This window comes from Equus caballus, chromosome 20, assembly GCF_041296265.1.
Source record: "Equus caballus isolate H_3958 breed thoroughbred chromosome 20, TB-T2T, whole genome shotgun sequence".
Taxonomy (NCBI): Eukaryota; Metazoa; Chordata; class Mammalia; order Perissodactyla; family Equidae; genus Equus; species Equus caballus.
In genome coordinates, this window is record NC_091703.1 from 44,368,288 (window position 1) to 44,387,068 (window position 18,781).

The 18,781-nt window shown below is 53.8% G+C and overlaps 1 protein-coding gene across 8 annotated transcripts in view; it reads left to right on the top strand.

The window, feature by feature from the left end:
* The window catches only part of MDFI (MyoD family inhibitor), a 37,286-nt gene that overhangs the window by 10,236 nt on the left and 8,269 nt on the right, over nt 1–18,781 (top strand). Inside the window, exons 1-2 of one of the 8 annotated variants that reach the window (XM_070244561.1) lie at nt 11,123–12,095; nt 13,027–13,113. In XM_070244561.1, coding sequence (XP_070100662.1) covers nt 12,011–12,095; nt 13,027–13,113 — 172 coding nt within the window. In that variant the 5' untranslated portion in view covers nt 11,123–12,010. Of the gene's footprint in view, nt 1–11,122; nt 12,096–12,652; nt 12,892–13,026; nt 13,114–18,781 lie in introns of those variants that run through there. The other 7 variants (XM_001496649.7, XM_070244564.1, XM_070244560.1 and 4 more) reach the window with 7 other exon arrangements.

Below are 18,781 nucleotides of genomic sequence, written 5' to 3' on the forward strand. Positions count from 1 at the left end.
AGGCCCTTATGGTGCCATCTCTGACCTTCTGTCGTCATAGTGTACTCTCTCTCTCTGATCACAGCCAGGAAAGTTTCTCTACTTTTAAGAATTTGTGTGATTAGATTGGATATCTCCCTTGGATAATCCAGAATAATCTTCCCGTCTCAAGGCCGCTACCCTTGGGCCTGCCCGGTGGCGCAGCGGTTAAGTGCGCATGTTCCGCTTCTCGGCAGCCAGGGATTCACCAGTTCGGATCCCGGGTGCAAACATGGCACCGCTTGGTAAGCCATGCTGTGGCAGGCGTCCCACATCTAAAGCAAAGGAAGATGGGCACAGATGTTAGCTCAGGGCCAGTCTTCCTCAGCAAAAAGAGGAGGATTGGCAGTGGATGTTAGCTCAGGGCTAGTCTTCCTCAAAAAAAACAAAAAAACAAAAGGCCCCTACCCTAACATATTCATAAATTCCCAGGCCATCCTTGACAGGGAGGGGTCATTATTCTGCCTGACACAGAATACTATCTTACAAGCTGCCCTAAGCATGTTTTCTGTGTGGGCACTGTCCTGTCCCCTCTTCAGTGCGTCTCCCCGTCATCATCATAACTGCAAATCACTAGGTGAGGTTCACCACATGCCAGGCGCTGATCTCAAGGACTTTACATTTCTTAAATTACTCAATTCACACAAAACCTCATGACGCTCCCTACTCCTTAACTATGGGCTGTGCATAGTGACTTCACTCCAAAGAGTGCCTTCAGGAAGGAAGAAGTAACTGGACAGAAGAGAAACCTGACAAACACCACTCAGCTGGGTGACCAAGGTCAACATCAACAATCATAACTGTCGATAGTAGGTACCATTGACACGACGTGATGAAAAGGGCACTGTACCCCTGTGATCGTCCTTCCCAGATCCATAACCCCAGTCCAATCATAAGAAAACCATCGGACAAATTCCAATGAGGGGGCATCCCACAATATGCCTGCCCAGTCCTCCTCCAGCTGCCAAGGTCATCACTAACAAGAAAAGTCTAAGAAACTTACAGCCAAGAGGCCCAAGAAGACACGACAACTAAACGTAACGTTGTATGTGGATGGGATCCTGGAACAGAAAAAGAACATTAGGTGAAAACTAAGGAAATCCGAATCAACTACGGGCTTTAGTTAATCATAATGTATCAATCTTGGTGCATTAATTGCAACAAATGTTAATAATAGGGGGAACTGGCTGTGACATATATGAGAACACTGTCCTGTCTTCTCAATTTTTCTGTAAATCTAAAACTTTTCCAAAATATAAAGTCTATTATGAAAATAAATAATTTGATAAAACTCTATACGCTGGATGCTATCATTATCCCCATTTTACAGATGAGGAAACTGAGGCACAAAGAGGTAACTTGTCCTGTAAATGGTGGAGCCAGGATTTGAATCCAGGATTCCGGCTCCAAAGTCCATGCTCTTAGCTGCCCTGTTCTTCTCTTCTCTCAGGGCTTCCAATGTGCCCCATTCGCTCAGGAGTTCCCCAAGGTCAGGATCTGTCTCTTCCCTGGGACTAACGAGAGGATCGTGTCTCTCTGTCTCGAGGGGCAGGGACCATATTTTCTGCCAGACAGAGCACCATCTCCTGGCCACTGGGCATGTGTATTGTAGAGCTATGCCCCTGGTTTTGGGGGATAGACCAATGCTTTTCAACTGGAGCTCCTTTGCTCCCCAGGGGACATTTGGCAATGTCTGGAGACATTTTGGGTTGTCACAACTGGGGGAATGCTACTGTTATATAGTGGTTATAGACCAAGGGTGCTGCTAAACATTCTACAATGCCCAGGACAGCTCCCCCAAACAAAGAATTATCTGGCCCCAAAATGTCAATAGTACCAAGGTTGAGAAACTCTGGGATGACCCTATTTCTAATACTTGCGCCCATTTTCCTCGTAAGGACAGTCATGTATGTCTAACCATGTGTACCAATTCTTGATTTGGGAAATATGGTCACCCTAAGTAGAGCAGTGACTGTAGTGGAGAGCTCCTCGCTCCTGTCTCCTCCAGCCCCTCCTCCGTTGCCTAGGCTACCTGACCTCCATCATGTCCTTGTGGGAGAGCCTCTGGAATGCCCTGCTTCCTGGGGCAGAAGGAAGTGACCAGCCCGGAGGAGATCACAGCTGAGTCAGCCCTTCTTGGCCTCAGCTCCACGAGCACACGGAGACATGGAAGAGACATCCACACTGTGGCTCACAGCTGGCTTGAGGCAGCCCAACCGGGAGGTGTGGCAGGGAGCAGGAAGTGGGCAGCCGAGTCAGCCCTGTCTTTACCCAAAGCCTGAGGCTTGCCAGACAGGCTCCTCATGGCGGCCGGGGCCCTTTGGGCAAGTCATGACTTTCTGGACCTTGGTTTCTTTGTATGTTAAAAGCGGAGAACAATCACTTTCTATTTGTGAGAGGACAAGTAACCAGGGAGAACCTTTTTGTTGAGCACTGACTCAGGCACCTGTTCTGGGTGCTGGAGAAAGCATGGTGGACAAGCAGCACCCTGTCCTCAAGGAGGTCCCACTCTGGCGAGAGGAGACAGGAAACACACGGATGAACAGTGAATCTATTCCTAGTGGGGCTCTGCCGTGGCTTCCGCGACCTGCTGGTTCCCTGCCTGCTGGCGGTCAGCTTCACCCCGTCCCTTCTGTGTTCTGTGGGTGCTGGGAACCTGCAGACCACATTTCCCAAACTCCAGTTAGGCTCTGCCCATGGGAGGAACTGGTAAGAGCTGGGAAGGCACGAGGGAGGGAGAAGCAGCTTTATCTGCTTCTCCAGGTGACTTCTGACGTGGCAGCAGCGGTGGCGGGCACCTGAGGTCGGTGCTTCCGCAGCCTCAGTTGGCGTGCAAGCTGGTTGGGTGCTGCTCAGTGGCAGCTGTGCCAGCAGTAGCAAAGCAGTGTGGTAGCACTTCCAGCTGCTCAACGCCTAGTGTGGGCTTGTGGGTTCCAGCCCAGGGATGGTAGCAGCTTCCTAGCCTCTGAGCATCACCTCCTCCCTCCTAAGACATTTGGGACCAATTCCCTGTATTAAACCTCCTTCTACTTGAAGCACCTGGAATAGTTCCTGTTTTCCTGATCAGACACTGATACAGATGGCAATAAATTAGGTGATAAATGTGAAAATGCTCTGTTTCTTTTCTTTTTTTTATTTTTATAGATTGGCCTTGAGCTAACATCTGTTGCCAATCTTTTTTTTTCCTTCTTCTCCCCAAAATCCCCCAGTACGTAGTTGTATATTCTAGTTGTAGGTCCTTCTGGCTCTGCTATGTGGGACGCCATCTCAGCATGGCTTGATGAGTGGTGCTAGGTCTGTGCCCAGGCTCCGAACCAGCGAAACCCTGGGCTACTGAAGTGGAGCACATGGACTTAACCACTCGGCTATGGGGTCGGTCCCAGAAAATGCTCTGTTTCTTATTACTGCAAGACACAAAGCAGAAAGGAAACCCAAAACACAAACTTTCAGTGATTTTCCCTTTAGTGGGAATCTGACATCATTCCAGCCACCAGCTTGACTGCTTTAGGCCAGACCACCTGTCACCCCCAGGGGAGTCCATGGGCATCTTCAGGGACCAAGATACACACCCCCAACCAAACACCCCCTCCTCTTCTATCACCTCCCTCCTAACCTGCAGTCCTGTTTTATTCTCTTGGCTGTTTAGAAGCACTTTCTGATTATCTGACTCAATGCCACGCTCTGTATTTTCCATCTATTTTGCTTTGTTTGTTCTTTTCAACAACGTCAGATTGCCTCAAAAACTTATAGGCTCAGAACAGGGCCTCAGAGGTGGATAAAATTCTCTCTCCCTACCTCCAAATGCCACTCCATGCAGATGACTGAAATTCCATCTCTGGAGCAGGCCTTCGGATTAAGGCAAATAATCTTAAACGAGGCTTTCTGAGAGCCCATGAATCTCCCAAACTTGTATTGAAAAGCTGTGTTTAATTGAGGGGGATTTTTTGGGAGAGAGTGCCCGTAGCATCCATCAGATTGTCAAAGAAATATGGAGTCCAGGTAAAGATGACAGTGGATGGAAGCAAGTCTGCCTGTCAATCACGTATGCTCCTTCAGGAAGAGCAGCACGTCATTGGCTCCAAAGTGGGGTTCAGGAAGAAACACCTATTGATATTCACTGCTATTTACATCCAATTCTTTCATATTTACTTTTGTCTCACCCTTTCACTTTTGACTTTGATGTATGTTTATCATGTACATTATATATTGACACAATAGCGCAGGTATAGAATTTATAAGTAAGTAGACACATACCAGGATTGATGTTCAATTTTTAAAAATTGATCTAAGTGCCCTGTCAAAATAGTCTGGAGAGAGCAGGGCACAAACGGATACTTGTACACCAATTCTTTGCAGCGTTCTTCATAGTAGCCGGAAGATGGGAACAATGCGAGAGTCCATCAGTACATGAATGGGTAAACGAAATGTGGTCTGTCCATACGATGGAACGCTATTCAGCCACAAGAAGGAATGAAGTTCTGATACATGCTATAACATGGATGAACTTGGGAAATATAATTTGTTATTAATTCTGTTGGGTTGATTCCAACTCCTAGCCACCCTGCATACAGTAGAGCCGAATGCTGCCCAGTCTTTTCACCCCATGGTCTCACCTTCCATCACTATATTAGACAACGCTCTGCTGCTATTCATAGACAATTTTTTGGCCAGCCAGTTTTCATGGCCAATTTTTTCAGAGGTAGGCAGCCAAGCCCTTCTTCCTAGTTTGTGTTAGTCTAGAAGCTCTGCTGAAACCTGTCCACCATGGGTGACCCTGCTGGTATTTGAAGTCCTGGTGGCACAGCTTTCAGCACCACAGCAATACACAGCCACCAAAGTATGACAACCAACAGATGGCTGGTGTGGTTCCCTGACCAGGAACAATCCAGGGCCAGGGTGGTGAGAGCACCGAATCTTAACCACCAGAGCACCAGGGCTGGCAACGAAAACATGGTGCTAAGTGAAACAAGCCAGACACGAAAGGACAACATTGTATTTCACTTAAATGAAATATTCAGAATAAGCAAATGCATAGAGACAAAAAGTAGATTAGAAGTTATCAGGGGCTGGGGGGGAGGGAGGAATGGGGAGTGTTATGGGTTGAATCATGTCCCTGCAAGATGACATGCTGAAATCCTAACCCCCACTACCTCAGAATGTGACGTTATCTAGAAACAGGGTCTGTGCAGATCAAACCAGGTTAGGATGAGGTCCTTAGGGTGGGCCCTAACCCAGCACGACTGTGTCTTTATAAAAGGGGGAAATCTGGACACAGAGACAGACAGACACAGAGGGAAGAAGATGTGAAGACACGGGGAGAAGACGGCCACGTGACTGGGGTGGTGCATCTGCCATCTGAGGAACTCCGAGGATTGCCAGCAATCACGGCCAGAAGGGGCAAGGCAGGATCTCCTGCAGAGCCATCTGAGGGAGCAGGCCCTGCCGGCACCTCGATTTCAGACTGCTCACCTCCAGAACTGAGATAGTGAATGGCTGTTCTTTTAAGCCATTTAGCTTTTGGGACTTTGTCACGGCCACCCTAGGAAACTAACACAAGGAGTTATTGCTTAGGAGCTAAGAACCTCTGTTTGGAGTGATGAAAAAGCTTTGGAAATAGTTAGTGGTGATTGTTGCATGACATTTTGAATGTAATGAATGCCACTGAATTGTACAACTAAAAATAGTTACAGTGGAAAATTTATATATATATATATACATATATATATAGACTTTTTACCACAATTTAAAGTGATTAACAATGTCACATACCAAAAAAATCATTGAATTGTACAGTTCAAATGGGTAAATTGTACAGTATGTGAATTATGTCTCTCTAAAGCTTTTAAAAAATAGTGCATCTGGAGACGCGAAAGACCCAGAACAGCCAACACAATATTGAAGAACAAAGTTGGAGGACTGACGCTTCCCAACATCAAGACTTACTATAAATCTACAGTAACCAAGACAGTGTGGTACTGTTGAAAGAACAGACAGAACAATGAGACAGAACAGAGAGCCCAGACATAGACCCACACAAATACTGTCAACTGATCTTCTGACAAAGGAGCAGAGATAGTCTTCCACAAATGGTGCTGGAACCACTGGACATCCACGTGCAAAAAAATGAATCTAGACACAGACCTTACATGGCTCACAAAAATTAACTCAAATTGATCCATAGACCGAAATGAAAACCTAAAACTATAAAACTCCCAGAAGATAGCATAGGAGAAAACCTAGATGACCTTGGGGATGGCATTGACTTCGTAGATACGACCCCAGAGTCAGGGGCCATGAAAGAAATGATTGATAAGCTGAACTTCATTAAAATGAAAAACTTCTGCTCTGCAAAAGACACTTTCAAGAGAATGATAAGGCAAGCCACAAACTGGAAGAAAATATTTGCAAAAGACATTATATGATAAAGAACTGTTATCCGAGATCTACAAAGAACTCTTAAAACTCAACAATAAGAAAACAAACCAGGGGCTGGCCCCGTGGCCGAGTGGTTACGTTCGCGCGCTCCGCTGCAGGCGGCCCAGTGTTTCGTTAGTTCGAATCCTGGGCGCGGACATGGCCCTGCTCATCAGACCACGCTGAGGCAGCATCCCACATGCCACAACTAGAAGAACCCACAACGAAGAATACACAACTATGTACTGGGGGGCTTTGGGGAGAAAAAGGAAAAAATAAAATCTTTAAAAAAAAAAAAAAAAAAAAGAAAACAAACCACACGATTTTAAAAATGGGCAAAAGAGCTAAACAGACACCTCACTGAGGAAGATATACACATGGCAAATGAGCATATGAAAAGATGCTTCACGTCACATGTCATTGGGGAAATGCAAATTAAAGCAACAATGAGATACCATTACACATCTATTACACCCCTATACCTAACACCCAGCAGAATGGCGAAAATCCAAAACATTGACAACACCAAATGCTGGTGAGGACATGGAGCAACAGGAACTCTCATTCATTGCTGGTGAGAACGCAAAATGGTACAGCCCCTTTGGAAGATAATTTATCAGTTTTTTACAAAACTAAACATACTCTTACCATACGATCCAGTAATCATGCTCCTTGGTATTTATCCAAATGAGTTGAAAACTTATGTCCACACACGAATGTTTATAGCAGCTTTATTCATAATTGCCAAAATTTGGAAGCAACCAAGAGGTCCTTCAATAGAAAAATGGATAAATAAACTGGGGTACATCCAGACAATGACACAGTATTTAGCACTAAAAAGAAATGAGCTATCGAGCCATGAAAATACATGGAGAACATTAAATACATATTACTAAGTGAGAGGAGCCAATCTGAAAGGTCTAAAAACTATATAATTCCAACTATATGACGTTCTTGAACAGGCAAAGCTAGGAGCCAGTAAAAAAGATCGGCGGCCACTCGGGGTTAGTGGAGAGGGAGGGACGGACAGGTGGAGCAGAGACGAACTTCAGGACAGTAAAAACACTCTGCGTGATACCACAGTGGTGGATCCATGTCATCACACGTTTGTCCAAACCCGCAGAACGTACGAGAGTGAAGCCTAATGTAAACGATGGACTTCAGGTGATACTGATGTGTCACTGTGGGATCACTGAGTGCGACATGTGGAGCCCTCTGATGGGGGATGTTCACGGCGGGGAGGGCGTGCATGAGGGGGTATATGGGAACTCTGGATGCTTTCTGCTCAATGTTGCTGTGAATCTAAAACGGCTCTAGAAAACAAAGTCTATTTTTTAAAAATCCAAATGCTGGCAGTGTCCAGGAAATTTTAACAGGTTTATTTATAATTGCTATAAAGTTGAATTACTAAAAAAGAAAAGGGTTGGAGGCCACTGCCTGAGGGCATTGGTACGTGACTAACAGAGTTAGTGACCTGACCCCGGGACGAAAGGGAAAAGATCCTTCAGGAGAGTGGAGGACTGGCAAGGACTGAAGCCTCCTCCCTCACCCTAGAGAGCTGCGGGGCTTAAGCAAGTGGCTTAACCTCTCTGTGCCGCAGTTTCCTCATCTGTGAAATGGGGGGAATATTGGTGATTAATATTAATTGATACTTAGTATTGTGAATATTAAATTGGTTAATCCACGTAAAGTGCTGGGAACTGCGCCTGCCGCAGAGTGAGCACTGTGTCAGGGTTTGTAAATCAGACTCAGGACAACGGACATGCTGCCCTCGAGACTCCCTTGCTTGCCGCTGGGGGAGCCTGGAGGAAGGAAGTGTGGGATGAGAGAGTTAACATTTGCTGAGAGCCAACGAGGGACCAGGTGCTCACTTAATTTTCCCCTGATTATGAGGTGGGAACTGTCCTTCCAGATTTACACAGGAGAAGTGGAGGTTCAGAGAGGTCAAGTGGTTTGTCCAAAATCACAGAGCTAGGTAGACTGACTGAGTCAGGATGCAGATTGGGTCTCCATGACAACAAACCAAGCCCCACTCTTTCTACTAAACTCTGCCAAGCTCCTGGTACCTTAATTACCAGTGAGACAGAGGAAGGGTGCAGTGGGCCACATCTCCCTTGTCGGCAGCCAGCTTGGAGCTGGGGGACGCATTCGCAAGAATTTCACAGTTCTCTCACGTGCTGAAGGCTGTGTCAGGGATTGCAGTGAGCAATGCACCTGGCCTCAGGAAATGTGGTACAAGTCCCAGCTCCACCCACTACCATGTGTGTGGCCATGGGCAAACCACTTTACCTCACAGTGCCTCAGTTTCCTTATCTGTAAAATGGGAGTAATAACTATCCAGACTGTGTGGGTATTAAGGGAAGCAACAAATCTAGAAATATCTAGCAAAGGGCTGGCATACAGAACATACCTGCCACCATCACCCCCCACACCAGGAGAGAAGAGAGAGATGGGACCAGGCCCCTCACCCCTCACATGTCATTTCTTCCTGGAAGGAGGAGGATTAGCGCCCCATTCCCCACCCAGTGCCCGTCAGGGAGGGGAGCTGGAAGTCCTCAGCCCCTACCCAGCAGCCTCCCCCCACCACTCACAAGCACGCCGCCTTCCACACAGCCCTCTGCAGAGATTGCTCCACAGCGTCCTGCCCCCATTCTCCAGGGCACGGCAGAGACCACAGCTGTGGTCCAGCTGTGGAACCCAGTCTGGCCTCCAACCGGCCCTGTGCCAGAGACAGGAAGCTGGGAAGAGCTCTGCATGCTGGGGAGGGGAGCTGTGCTGCTGGACACAGGGGAGTGGTGGATGCCAGGGGCTGGAGCTGGGCCCCGCCTTGTCAGTGCACCATGTAGAAAGGACTGTGCTGGAGGGCTGTGCAGGGTGGCTGTCACTTTTTGTTGCCTGGAGGCTTCTGGGGGTGGGGAGTGAGAATGAACCCCAGAAGGGAGGGGGGAGGAAGGAGCACTCGGTTGGGAGTCTGGAGACCCAGGATTTAGTAAGACTTTGCACCAACTCATTGCATGACTTGCACCAGCCCCTTCCCCTCTCTGGCCTCTTGTTTTCCAGGCTGGAAATAGTTACTGAGCGCTCTGTGGAGACACAATTCTAGGGAAAACACTAGCAGACAAGGCAGAGTCCCCCCTCTCCTGGAGCTTTCATTCCACCAATAAACAAGCAAATATGTAGTAGGAAAAGTAGTGAAAAGGTCTATGAAGAACAATAAGCTGACGTGAGGGGACAGAGAGCGAGGGGTCCGGGATGGCCTCTGTGAGAAGCTGACATAAGCAGAGGACATGAGGAAGGGGGCCGTGTGAATATCAAGGGGAAGCACATTCCAGGCAGAGTGAAGAGCAGGTGCAAAGGCCCTGAGGCAAGCACATGAGGCAAGTTGGAAAAACAAACTCAGGAAGCAGCAAGGCTGGAAGGAAATGAGGGAGGGGAGACAAAGGCCAAGGCAGGTAGTGCCCAGCTAATGGAACCTGAAGGCCATTGTAAGGACTTTGCATCTTACTCTGAACTGAACAGTGAGCCTCAGGAAAGCTAGGCCTGGGCCTGGGTACAGAGCTCACCTGGTGTTTGGGGTCGGGGGGAGGCACAAACATGCATGTGTGTGAGGGTATCTTCGACCTCCATTCATTTACCCTGGGGTCCTAGCTAGGTCCTTCAGGAAGAGACAGTAACAGGCCAGGGACCAGGGTGAGGTGTGTAAGGCCTAGAGTGAGTGAGGCACTTGGCTCAGGTGCAAAACTTAAGAGGACATCAAAAAACTCAATAATTAAGATAAACAATATTTTCCTAAAATATATCTAAAAATCAAAATTAATGCAAAAAATCATGATGAACAAAATGCCAATATTTCAAATAAAGACAGGATCTAACCCTGAACTTGCACCATTGTATGTCACTCACTTCACCCTAATCCTGGCCCTGGTTCCAATAAAACTTTATTTATAAAAATAGCAGCTGGCTGGCAGAGCTGTAATTTGCTGATTTGGTTTTTGAAAATATTTGATTAAAACATTATTTATCTTGGTACCCTCCTAAATTTTGCACCCTAGGCGAGAGCCTCACATTAACCCTTGTCCTGGCCCTGGATAACAATGAAATGATTGGGTTCCACACTGAGGGCCCCAATGTTCATCCCTCCTGAGGCTCAGAGAGGTGGAGGGACTTCCCCAAGGAAACAGTGTGGATGGTGGAGCTGGGCTCTGAACCGGTGTCCCATGCCCAGACCTACAGCCTGGCCGTCACACCCTGCTATGCTCTGTCTGGGAATATTGATTTGAATGAGCATTGATTTTTTTAACTTTTTATTCAAGTATAATAGTCATACAAAAAAGCACATATACCTAAAATGTTCAGCTCGCTGAATTTTCACAAACTGAGCACACCTGTATAACGAATATGTGAGATTAAATTTAAAGTATCTTTTACATTTCAGAAAAACCAGACATATTAGCACCGGGCCAGATTCAGAGGACTTTTGAGCTCAAGCAAGCAACGCGGACAGGAAGGCTGGGGTACAGGCCCCACCCCGAGTTTAGGGACCCTGGATAATGATTGAGAAGCAGGGGGGTGTTGGTGCAACACTAGAGGCTGTGGTTGGGGAGGTGGACCTACACGCAGGAAAGGACAGAGAGAGAAGGTGGGGGCTGCCCCGGGGACAATGTCCAGCCCCCTTTCTGCCCCACTCCCCACCCCACCCTTGGCGGAGGGTGAGGCCTAACCCGCGGGCCCAGGTAAGCCGGTAAGAATGCAGCAGTCGCCGAGCCCCAGTGCGGGCGCGTCCGGGTGACTCAGCCCTTGCCAGGAAGGGGGAGTCCACCCCGCTCTCCGGAGCGCCCAGACAGCAGCCTGATCCGGGCTGGCTCCTGGGGTGCCGGCCGGGCCCCCGCAGCAGGCAGCCCTGCCCAGGGAGCGGGACCCCCTCCTCCTAGCCCGGGGCCCCCTCTTCCAACCACAGCCGCCTGGGCTCATCTCGGGGACGACGCCGCCGGTGGCGAGAGCGCAGCGGGCGCAGTGGGGGCCACGGCGGTCCCGGCTGCGACGGCGCCGCTAGGACCTTTGAGCGCTGTAAGTAGCGACTGCGAAGACTGGAAGGAACCAAGGAGAAGCCCCAAGTCCCTCACTCGGCCCCCCGCATCCCAGCCCCCGATTCAAGCCCGGGCTGGAACGCGGGACGAGGAGAACTGGCCTGGCGCCGCCGCCTCCCTAATTGCTCACTGGCCCTCGTGGTGGGGAGCCCGGACTCGGCTCCCAGGCGGCCAGGGCCAAGTGTAGCCGAGACGCTGTCACCCCAGCGGGTGACTCCACCTGAGGATCGTCCCATCGGCCCGCCCAGCCCCACGCGGCCGGCCGCAGGCTCCATGCCCTCCCCCATTCTCGGGGGCCTGGTCCCCGGGTCACGCTGAGGGTCCTTGAACCCCCTCGGACTGCCTGGCGGCGGCTCCTTCCCACCCCCACGGCCCTGAGGAGGGACCCAGCGCACAATTCCAGATGTGCCGCCAGGCTGTCCCCGCCTGGAGGGGCCCCTTCTCTCCCCTTTCCCCGCGCACCCGCGACGTGGAAGGCCTCGGATTCCAGGATGCAGCCAAAAGAAGGGCTGAGCTCGGAGAACCTCTCTTTGCCTCCAAAGTTGGTTTTCGGACACGAATTCCCACGCACAGCTGGTAGGGGTTGGGGGCATTAGGGATGCGCAGAGCTACCACAGGACGCAGGAGGCTAGCTCGTCACTAACCGGATTTCCCCGGAGGGACAACTTCTGGCGGGGCGGGCGCCAGGATCCAGCCGAGACCGAGGGGCTGGGCGAAGGGGGCCAGAGGAACTCGACCACTCCCATCTTTGGGACAACGAGATTTGGGGGCTACAGTTATTCAGACAATTGGCTCGAGGTGGTTGTGGTCACAGTGGCTTCTCTCTCTCGTTTCCTGATTTTCCTCAAACTTCGGCAGAGTTTAGGACAGGCGAGGGAGAAAGCGCAGCCCCTCGGGGCGCTGGGCCTGGGGGGCGGAGATGTGGGGAGCCGGGGCCCAGCGCGGCGAGCGCGGAGGAAGCGCGCCGAGCCGGCTTCCTGTGGGGGCTTCGGCCGCGGCGCCCCGCGGACAGACGTGTCCGGCCCAGGCAGCGCCCAGCCGGGCGGGGGGAAGGGACGTGGTGGGGGGACGACCGGCCGGGCGAGGAGGGGGCGGGGAGAGGGTGGGCCAGGGACGAGGGGAGGGGAGAGGCGAGCAGGGGAGGAGCGAGGGGGCTGGAGCGAAAGAAGGAGGAAGGAAGGGGGCGAGCGGCGCGCGCTGGCGCCGAAATGGGAGAAAGGAGCGAGTGAGCGGGGCGGGGGCGCGGGGCGCGGGGCGCGGGGCGGGCAGCGAGGAGCCGAGCGACCCCGGCTGGGGGTGCCTGCAGCCGGCGCGCATGGCAGGCCCCGCGCGGTGACCGGGCGGGCGGGAGAGCAGCGCGCAGCCCGCAAGAGTAAGTTAGTCCGGGGCCCTGCCGCGCTGGAAAGGGGGCAGGCGCGCGGCTGCGGCTGGGTCCCCCCTGCCAGTCCCCCTTCCCCGCACGCGCGGGGGAAGGCCGGCCCCGCCCGCTGAGCCCTGTTTTCCACAGGTCCCGAGCCGATGTCACAGGTGAGTGGCCAGCCCTCCCCTCACTGCGACGCGCCCCATGGAGCCCCGAGCGCAGCCCCGGGCCCAGGTAGGACCGGGGATGGAGAGCGAGTCTGGACGGGAGCTGGGTAGGCGGCTCGCGGGGTGGGTGGAGGTGGGAGGCGGGGGGGTGTTAATTCTCCCCCCTCCTCCCTGAGACGTGGAGAGACGGTTCGGGGAGCTCGGGTGGAGACGGGGACGAGGAATTTGGGTATCGGGGCCCGGGTCCAAGGGGGGCGGAGGGCTGGGGGCAGGGCCCGAATGGAGGCGGCTGCCGCGCCAAGTTGGCTCCGACTCCCCCCACTCCCAACACCAGACACACACACACCGCAGTGTCTGTCTGTCCGTCTGGGATGTGCGTCCCGACCATTTCTGCCCAGTGTGTAAATATTTATGGGGGCCTCAGGCGTGGGTGGGGGTGTCTGAGTCCTTCTCTCCTTCCCCTCCTCCAACCCAACCAGAGCTGAGCGATTCCCAAAACTTTTGTCGGCCGTGAGCGGCCACAGGACCCGGCCCCTCCCCTCCTTGCCATCTCGTCTTTCTCGCCTTCCTCCCCACCCGGGCTAGGCCTGGCTCTTACACAAACGCACACTCACACACACACTCACTCCAACTCTGTGCCCACAACCGGAGTGAAATGCTCCTTCCCCAACTCGCAGTGTCCGTATGGTCCCTGTCCCTGGGATTCCCACAGGAGCATCCCAACCCCGGGAGGGTGTGTGACTCCCTGAGGGCGCTGGGGTGGGAGCTCTGTGAGCTGCGGCCCTTGCTTCTCCTCATGGCGCCATGTAGGCCAGGCTCACAGTGGAACCTGGGGTCGGGGATAAGTCTGGACCACGTGGGATTTGCACGGGGACAGGCAGCGGGGTGAAGGGTGCAGGCCCACATCTCAGGACTTAAGTGGCAGCTCCTGGCTAGGCTAGCTCTTTCGCCTTTCTCTGACCCACCCCCTTCTCCCTTTCCCCCTCTTCGAGTCTGAATCATGAAGGTCTGGTCCTGGACCTCTGACACTAACTCCCTGCCCTGCCTTGGACAAGTTCCTGCCCCTCTCTGGCCTCAGTCTCCACATCCGCCCATCAGGGCTTGTCTGCCTGTTCCGAGGGGCCTGTCTCAGCTCCCAGGGTCTGCCTGGTGTGGACACTGGGGCTCTGGACGCCCAGGGCTGTGGAGGTTGGAGGGGGTCCCTAAACCCAAATGAGGACAAGTGGGACATGTCTGGCCAGGGGCCAGCACATAAATGAGACTGATGTGTCTGCTGCACGTCCCTGTTAACCCTCGGATTCCCTCCTGTCTGCGGGGGCCCCTGGAGCGGGGACTGGGGGAGAATCAGTGCCTCCAAGCGCTGGCTCCTTCAGCCTGCAGGGAGAGCTCGAGGCAGGGGGCGGGGAAGGCTCTTGCTCTGTGTCTGGGAACCCTCTCTCTCCCTCTCCACCTCTCACCCCTCCTCTCCTTCATCCTCCCACTCTCCCCTGCTTTCTTCCCCCACTTATCTATTTTCTCTGCTCTCTTCTCCACTGCCTCCTTCCAAGATCCGCTCAGCCGTCTGACCCATTCTGAGCCCCAGCAGGGAGAGGAGGGGGCTAAAGGTGCTCAGGGCAGAAGACAAGGGCCAGCGTGGACCACTGGGAGGGTTAAGCCCTAGGCCGTAACTTGAGGCCCCCCCACAGCACCCCAGGGAGCCCCCTCCCCAGCCTGGGCTGGGCCAGACAATGTGGCTTTCATAACAGGAGAAGGCCCAGCTCTGCCGCCTTGGGAGAATGAGCCTGCTGCCCAGGAAGCCCAAACCGCAGGAGACCCAGCCAAAACCCCACAGACGCCTAACTCCCAGACCAGAATCCCCCACGCTCCTTGCTGAGCACTGACAGAACAGCAAGGCCATAGCGCTGCCCCCAGGGGCCCTGCTGGAAGGACGGCCAGGGATCGTCAGCCCCTCCCTCAGCCACCCAAGTTGCAGTCAGGGTGCAAGGGGCCTGAGGGCAGCTCTGGTTGGGGCAGGTGGCCAAGCCCCCACACCCTTGGCTCCCCCAGTGGCCTCCCCACCCACCCCTGAGAGCCCCAGAGTCTGGCTCCCTAACCCACAGCAGATTTCTGCCCAGCACTGGGGCGTCACACTCCTGCGCTTGGTTCTAAATTGAATTTCCTGGGGAATTGGAACCTTCAGACCTAAAATAAAACCAACCCAACCCAGCTAAACTGGCCAGCTCAGGCCTTCTCTGGTCCCCAGCCTGTGTCACACGTGTGCATCAAAGGAGTCCACAGCCTCAGTTTCTTGGGGTTTGGGGCCAGGTGCCACCCCTAATCCTTGCTGTCTCGTTCTCTATCCTTCCCCTGATCTGGGACATTCCAAACTCCAGAACTCAGTCCTCACCAACAGACATTTGCTGAGTGCCCACTGCGGGTGCAGAGGTGAATACTGACACTGCCCGAAGGGACTGAGCTGGGGAGGGCTGCAGGCCGGTTGAGGAGCCAGGACTTCACTACCAAGTTATAATCACCAACGGGAGGCACTGGGTGCTCGGTTCTCAGCAAGTGGGCCGCTCGGAGGAGGGCCTGTCGGCTGGAGGTCAGCGGGGGCTTTCTGGAGGAAGAGATGAAGCTCCAGCTGGGTCATGAAGGATTTGGGGAGTGGAAGAGGGGAGGGGTAGCACCATCTGGTCAAGAGGAATAATATAAGCATGGGTGGCTTGGTCAGCAGGCCCAGGGGTGGCCTGGGGCTGTGGAGAGGTCAGTTGCTTGAACCGCAGGATCCTTGTCCACCTTGAACACCAAGCCCAGGAGAGACTGGAGGATGGGGCTCCAGGTGCTACTCTGAGCAGATCAGGTCCTGGTCCTCTCCCTCTGAAGACGCTCAGAGCTCCGAGGGGGGAGCCCGGATCCACTGACCATAAAGACCATGGAAAGGGCTAGACTTGAGGGACCAGGCACTGGAGCTCCAGAACGAGGGTCCTGTGGGCACTTTCCAGGTTTGGAGGGAACCCATCCCACCTAGAAGAGGTCCCCGTTCTCCTTCTCGGTCCAGGAGCACCGCCCGCCTTGGAGGACGGCAGGCAGAGGGAGCCCCAGTTCCTTGCTGAGATTGCTGGTCTCTCAGCCTTCGCTCTGGGGCTGACAGATTTAAACATGACTTTCCCACTCCCTTCTGGGGCCTTTTCCAGAACCCGGGGCATTGACTAGAACCTTGTCCCGTCTTAGGGGTGAGAGTGTGTCCAGAAAGGGCTGTTCCTTTCTGTATTTCCCCCTTGTAGATGAAGACCTGTGAGAGGGGAGGTGCAGGCCCGAGGGCTTCTGCCCAGAGACGCCACCAGCATGGCTGGCCCCCTGTGCACATTAGAAAAAGGTGGCCCTCTGGTCAGATGGAGCCGGTATGCAGCTGGGTGAGCAGATGGCACCTCCGGGGAGTAAAGGGCCCCAACCAGGGACTCCAGCCCCACCCCTGCCCTCCTTGGCAGGCGCCTGTATACAGAACAAGAGTTGCACATCCGCACAATGGCCCTTGGCCTTTGCTGGCCACCCCCACATTTGGGTGGATGTGGCCCACCCCACATTTCTACCCTCTTGAACGTCCCTCGGGGAGTTTCTCCTCGGAGATGTTCTCCCTCTGTGGCTGGACAGCAGAGTCTCGTGGTCCCAAGAAGGAAAGCTGGGCTCTTTCAGTGTCTTGGTGATTGAGCACTGGGACTTCACCTCTGGCCTGGATTCTCTGCTCCTGTGTTCCCGGCGAGAGCCGCTTCTTGGCATCCGGGCCCTCTGGGCAGTATCTCATTCACAGATCGGGTCTTCCTGCCACTTCTTCTTCCGTCTCATTCTGCTTCCATGTCTCTGAGCACTTGGCACAGTTTCCTCCTCTGACCTCAGAGTTGCTCTCTCGGGTGTCTGCCAGATCCCCTCTGTTGCCCCTCCTGGCTCCAGGAGGTCTGTCCCTCTGTGTGTCCAGGTCGAGATGACTGGACTGGATTTTCGTTCCTCCCTGGTTTCCTCCCGAGGTCTGACGCTCACCCTCGAATGGCAGGTTTCCTGCAGGAGGGGTCTCCTTGGGACTCAGTCTGTGCTCTCTGTGATTTCCTGTTCCCACCAGATTCAAGGTCACCAGCCCTGGAGATGACTATTAGGAGAGACTACCCAGAGAGTGGTGACACTGGGGGAGGAAGACAGAGATGGGGACCAATCTCCCTATCCCCTCTTCCTCCCCTTCCTGCCTCTCCAACCCTGGGGGCCAGGAAAGCTGCCATCCTGGCTCCTTCTTCTACAGGACCCACGGTGTCACCCCAGGGCACCCCAGTGACCTCAGCAGAAAGCCTAGGAAGTGACCACAGGCCTGCCATGCACCAGCTATCGTTCTAGCATGGCTCTGGTGTCCCTTGTTCACTCTGCGGCTGTTCACCCTGGGGCCCTTGGTTCCTGTTGCTCATCTCGAAATGTCCTTTTCTTCTTTCCTGACTGATTACTCAAGACCCACTGTGGGCATTGCCTTCTCCTAGAAACCTCCTAGACACACACACCACCCCCTGGGATAAGTGCCCGTCTTCTGCATTTCCACAGTTCTTCAGGCTGCCCCCTGCAGGAACTCTTGCCCCTCAGTGTGTGTGACCGCCTTGCAATCCACTCCTGACAGAGAAGTCCTGAGGTGGTGACCTGGTCTTTCTCATTTTGGCCTACCCAGTGCTTGATATATTGTGAGGTGCATCATCGCTGCTGGATACGTGTTGAATCAAACAGCAGAGGGAGGCAGGGAAAGAGGGAGGGAGGAAGGAAGGGAGGGAGGAAGGACAGCGGGCAGGTAGGTGGCTGTGTGGATGGACGTGGTCGTGAATGGCCCCCCACAGGCCAGGGCTCTGCTGAGCCTTTCACTGACTCCTTGAAACTCTGAGGGATAAGCGTTAGGACCCCCCCCCCCCCCCTTTACACACAAGGTAACCCAAGACCCGCTAACTTGCCCCAGCTGTTAACTGGTAAGATCCAGGGCTGGGGTCTTCAGCATCTTCCCAGGCCTTTTTCATTACACCACGTGGGAGAGTCTGCACTCCCGATTCAGGGCCCTGGCAAGATGCCTCTGGGGCCAGAGGCTAGAGCTTAGCAGGCCCCCTTCCTGGGAGTGAGGACCCCAGCCCTGAGCCTCCCTCTTTGTGCCAATTTGGCCTTCGCCCTCAAGAGTTGTGTCTGAGCTGCTGCAGACCAGCTCAGGGCTAGGAGGAGCAGCGTGGCTCCTCCTTGGGAGTCATCTCCACTCGCCTGCTTCCTCCTCGCCCAACCCTGTGATCTTCCCAAAGCCTTGACCCTTCTCATTAACCCAGTTGGTGAGGGGGCTCTCAACAGGGGGCCCAAAGAGCGGATGGGACTGGAGGGCCCTGCCCCCTGCCTCCCTGGAGCAGCAGCAGGCACCATGAGGGGTCCCCAACACAGGATTCTGGGGCCCTCAGGAGTTGCAGGAGCCCCAGCCCCTCCCTCCTCCCTGCCCCAGCTCCTGTCTCCAGGCAGGGCCTGAGGTCTCCCTGGGCAGGCGTGAGCACGCCAGCTCGGCCTGTGCTCTCTGTGCTACCCACTTGGGTCCTCGGGCGCCTCCATTCCCCTAGCCACGGGAGACCAGGGTCTTTGGAACAAGGACTGCTCAGGGGTCTTTGAGGATCAGAGGCCACAGAGTGATGCTCAGGATCCAGGGAGGCAGCCGAGCCCCTGGATGGTCCCTCCCCTCAGGATGTTCCCATCCCCCAGACCTGCAT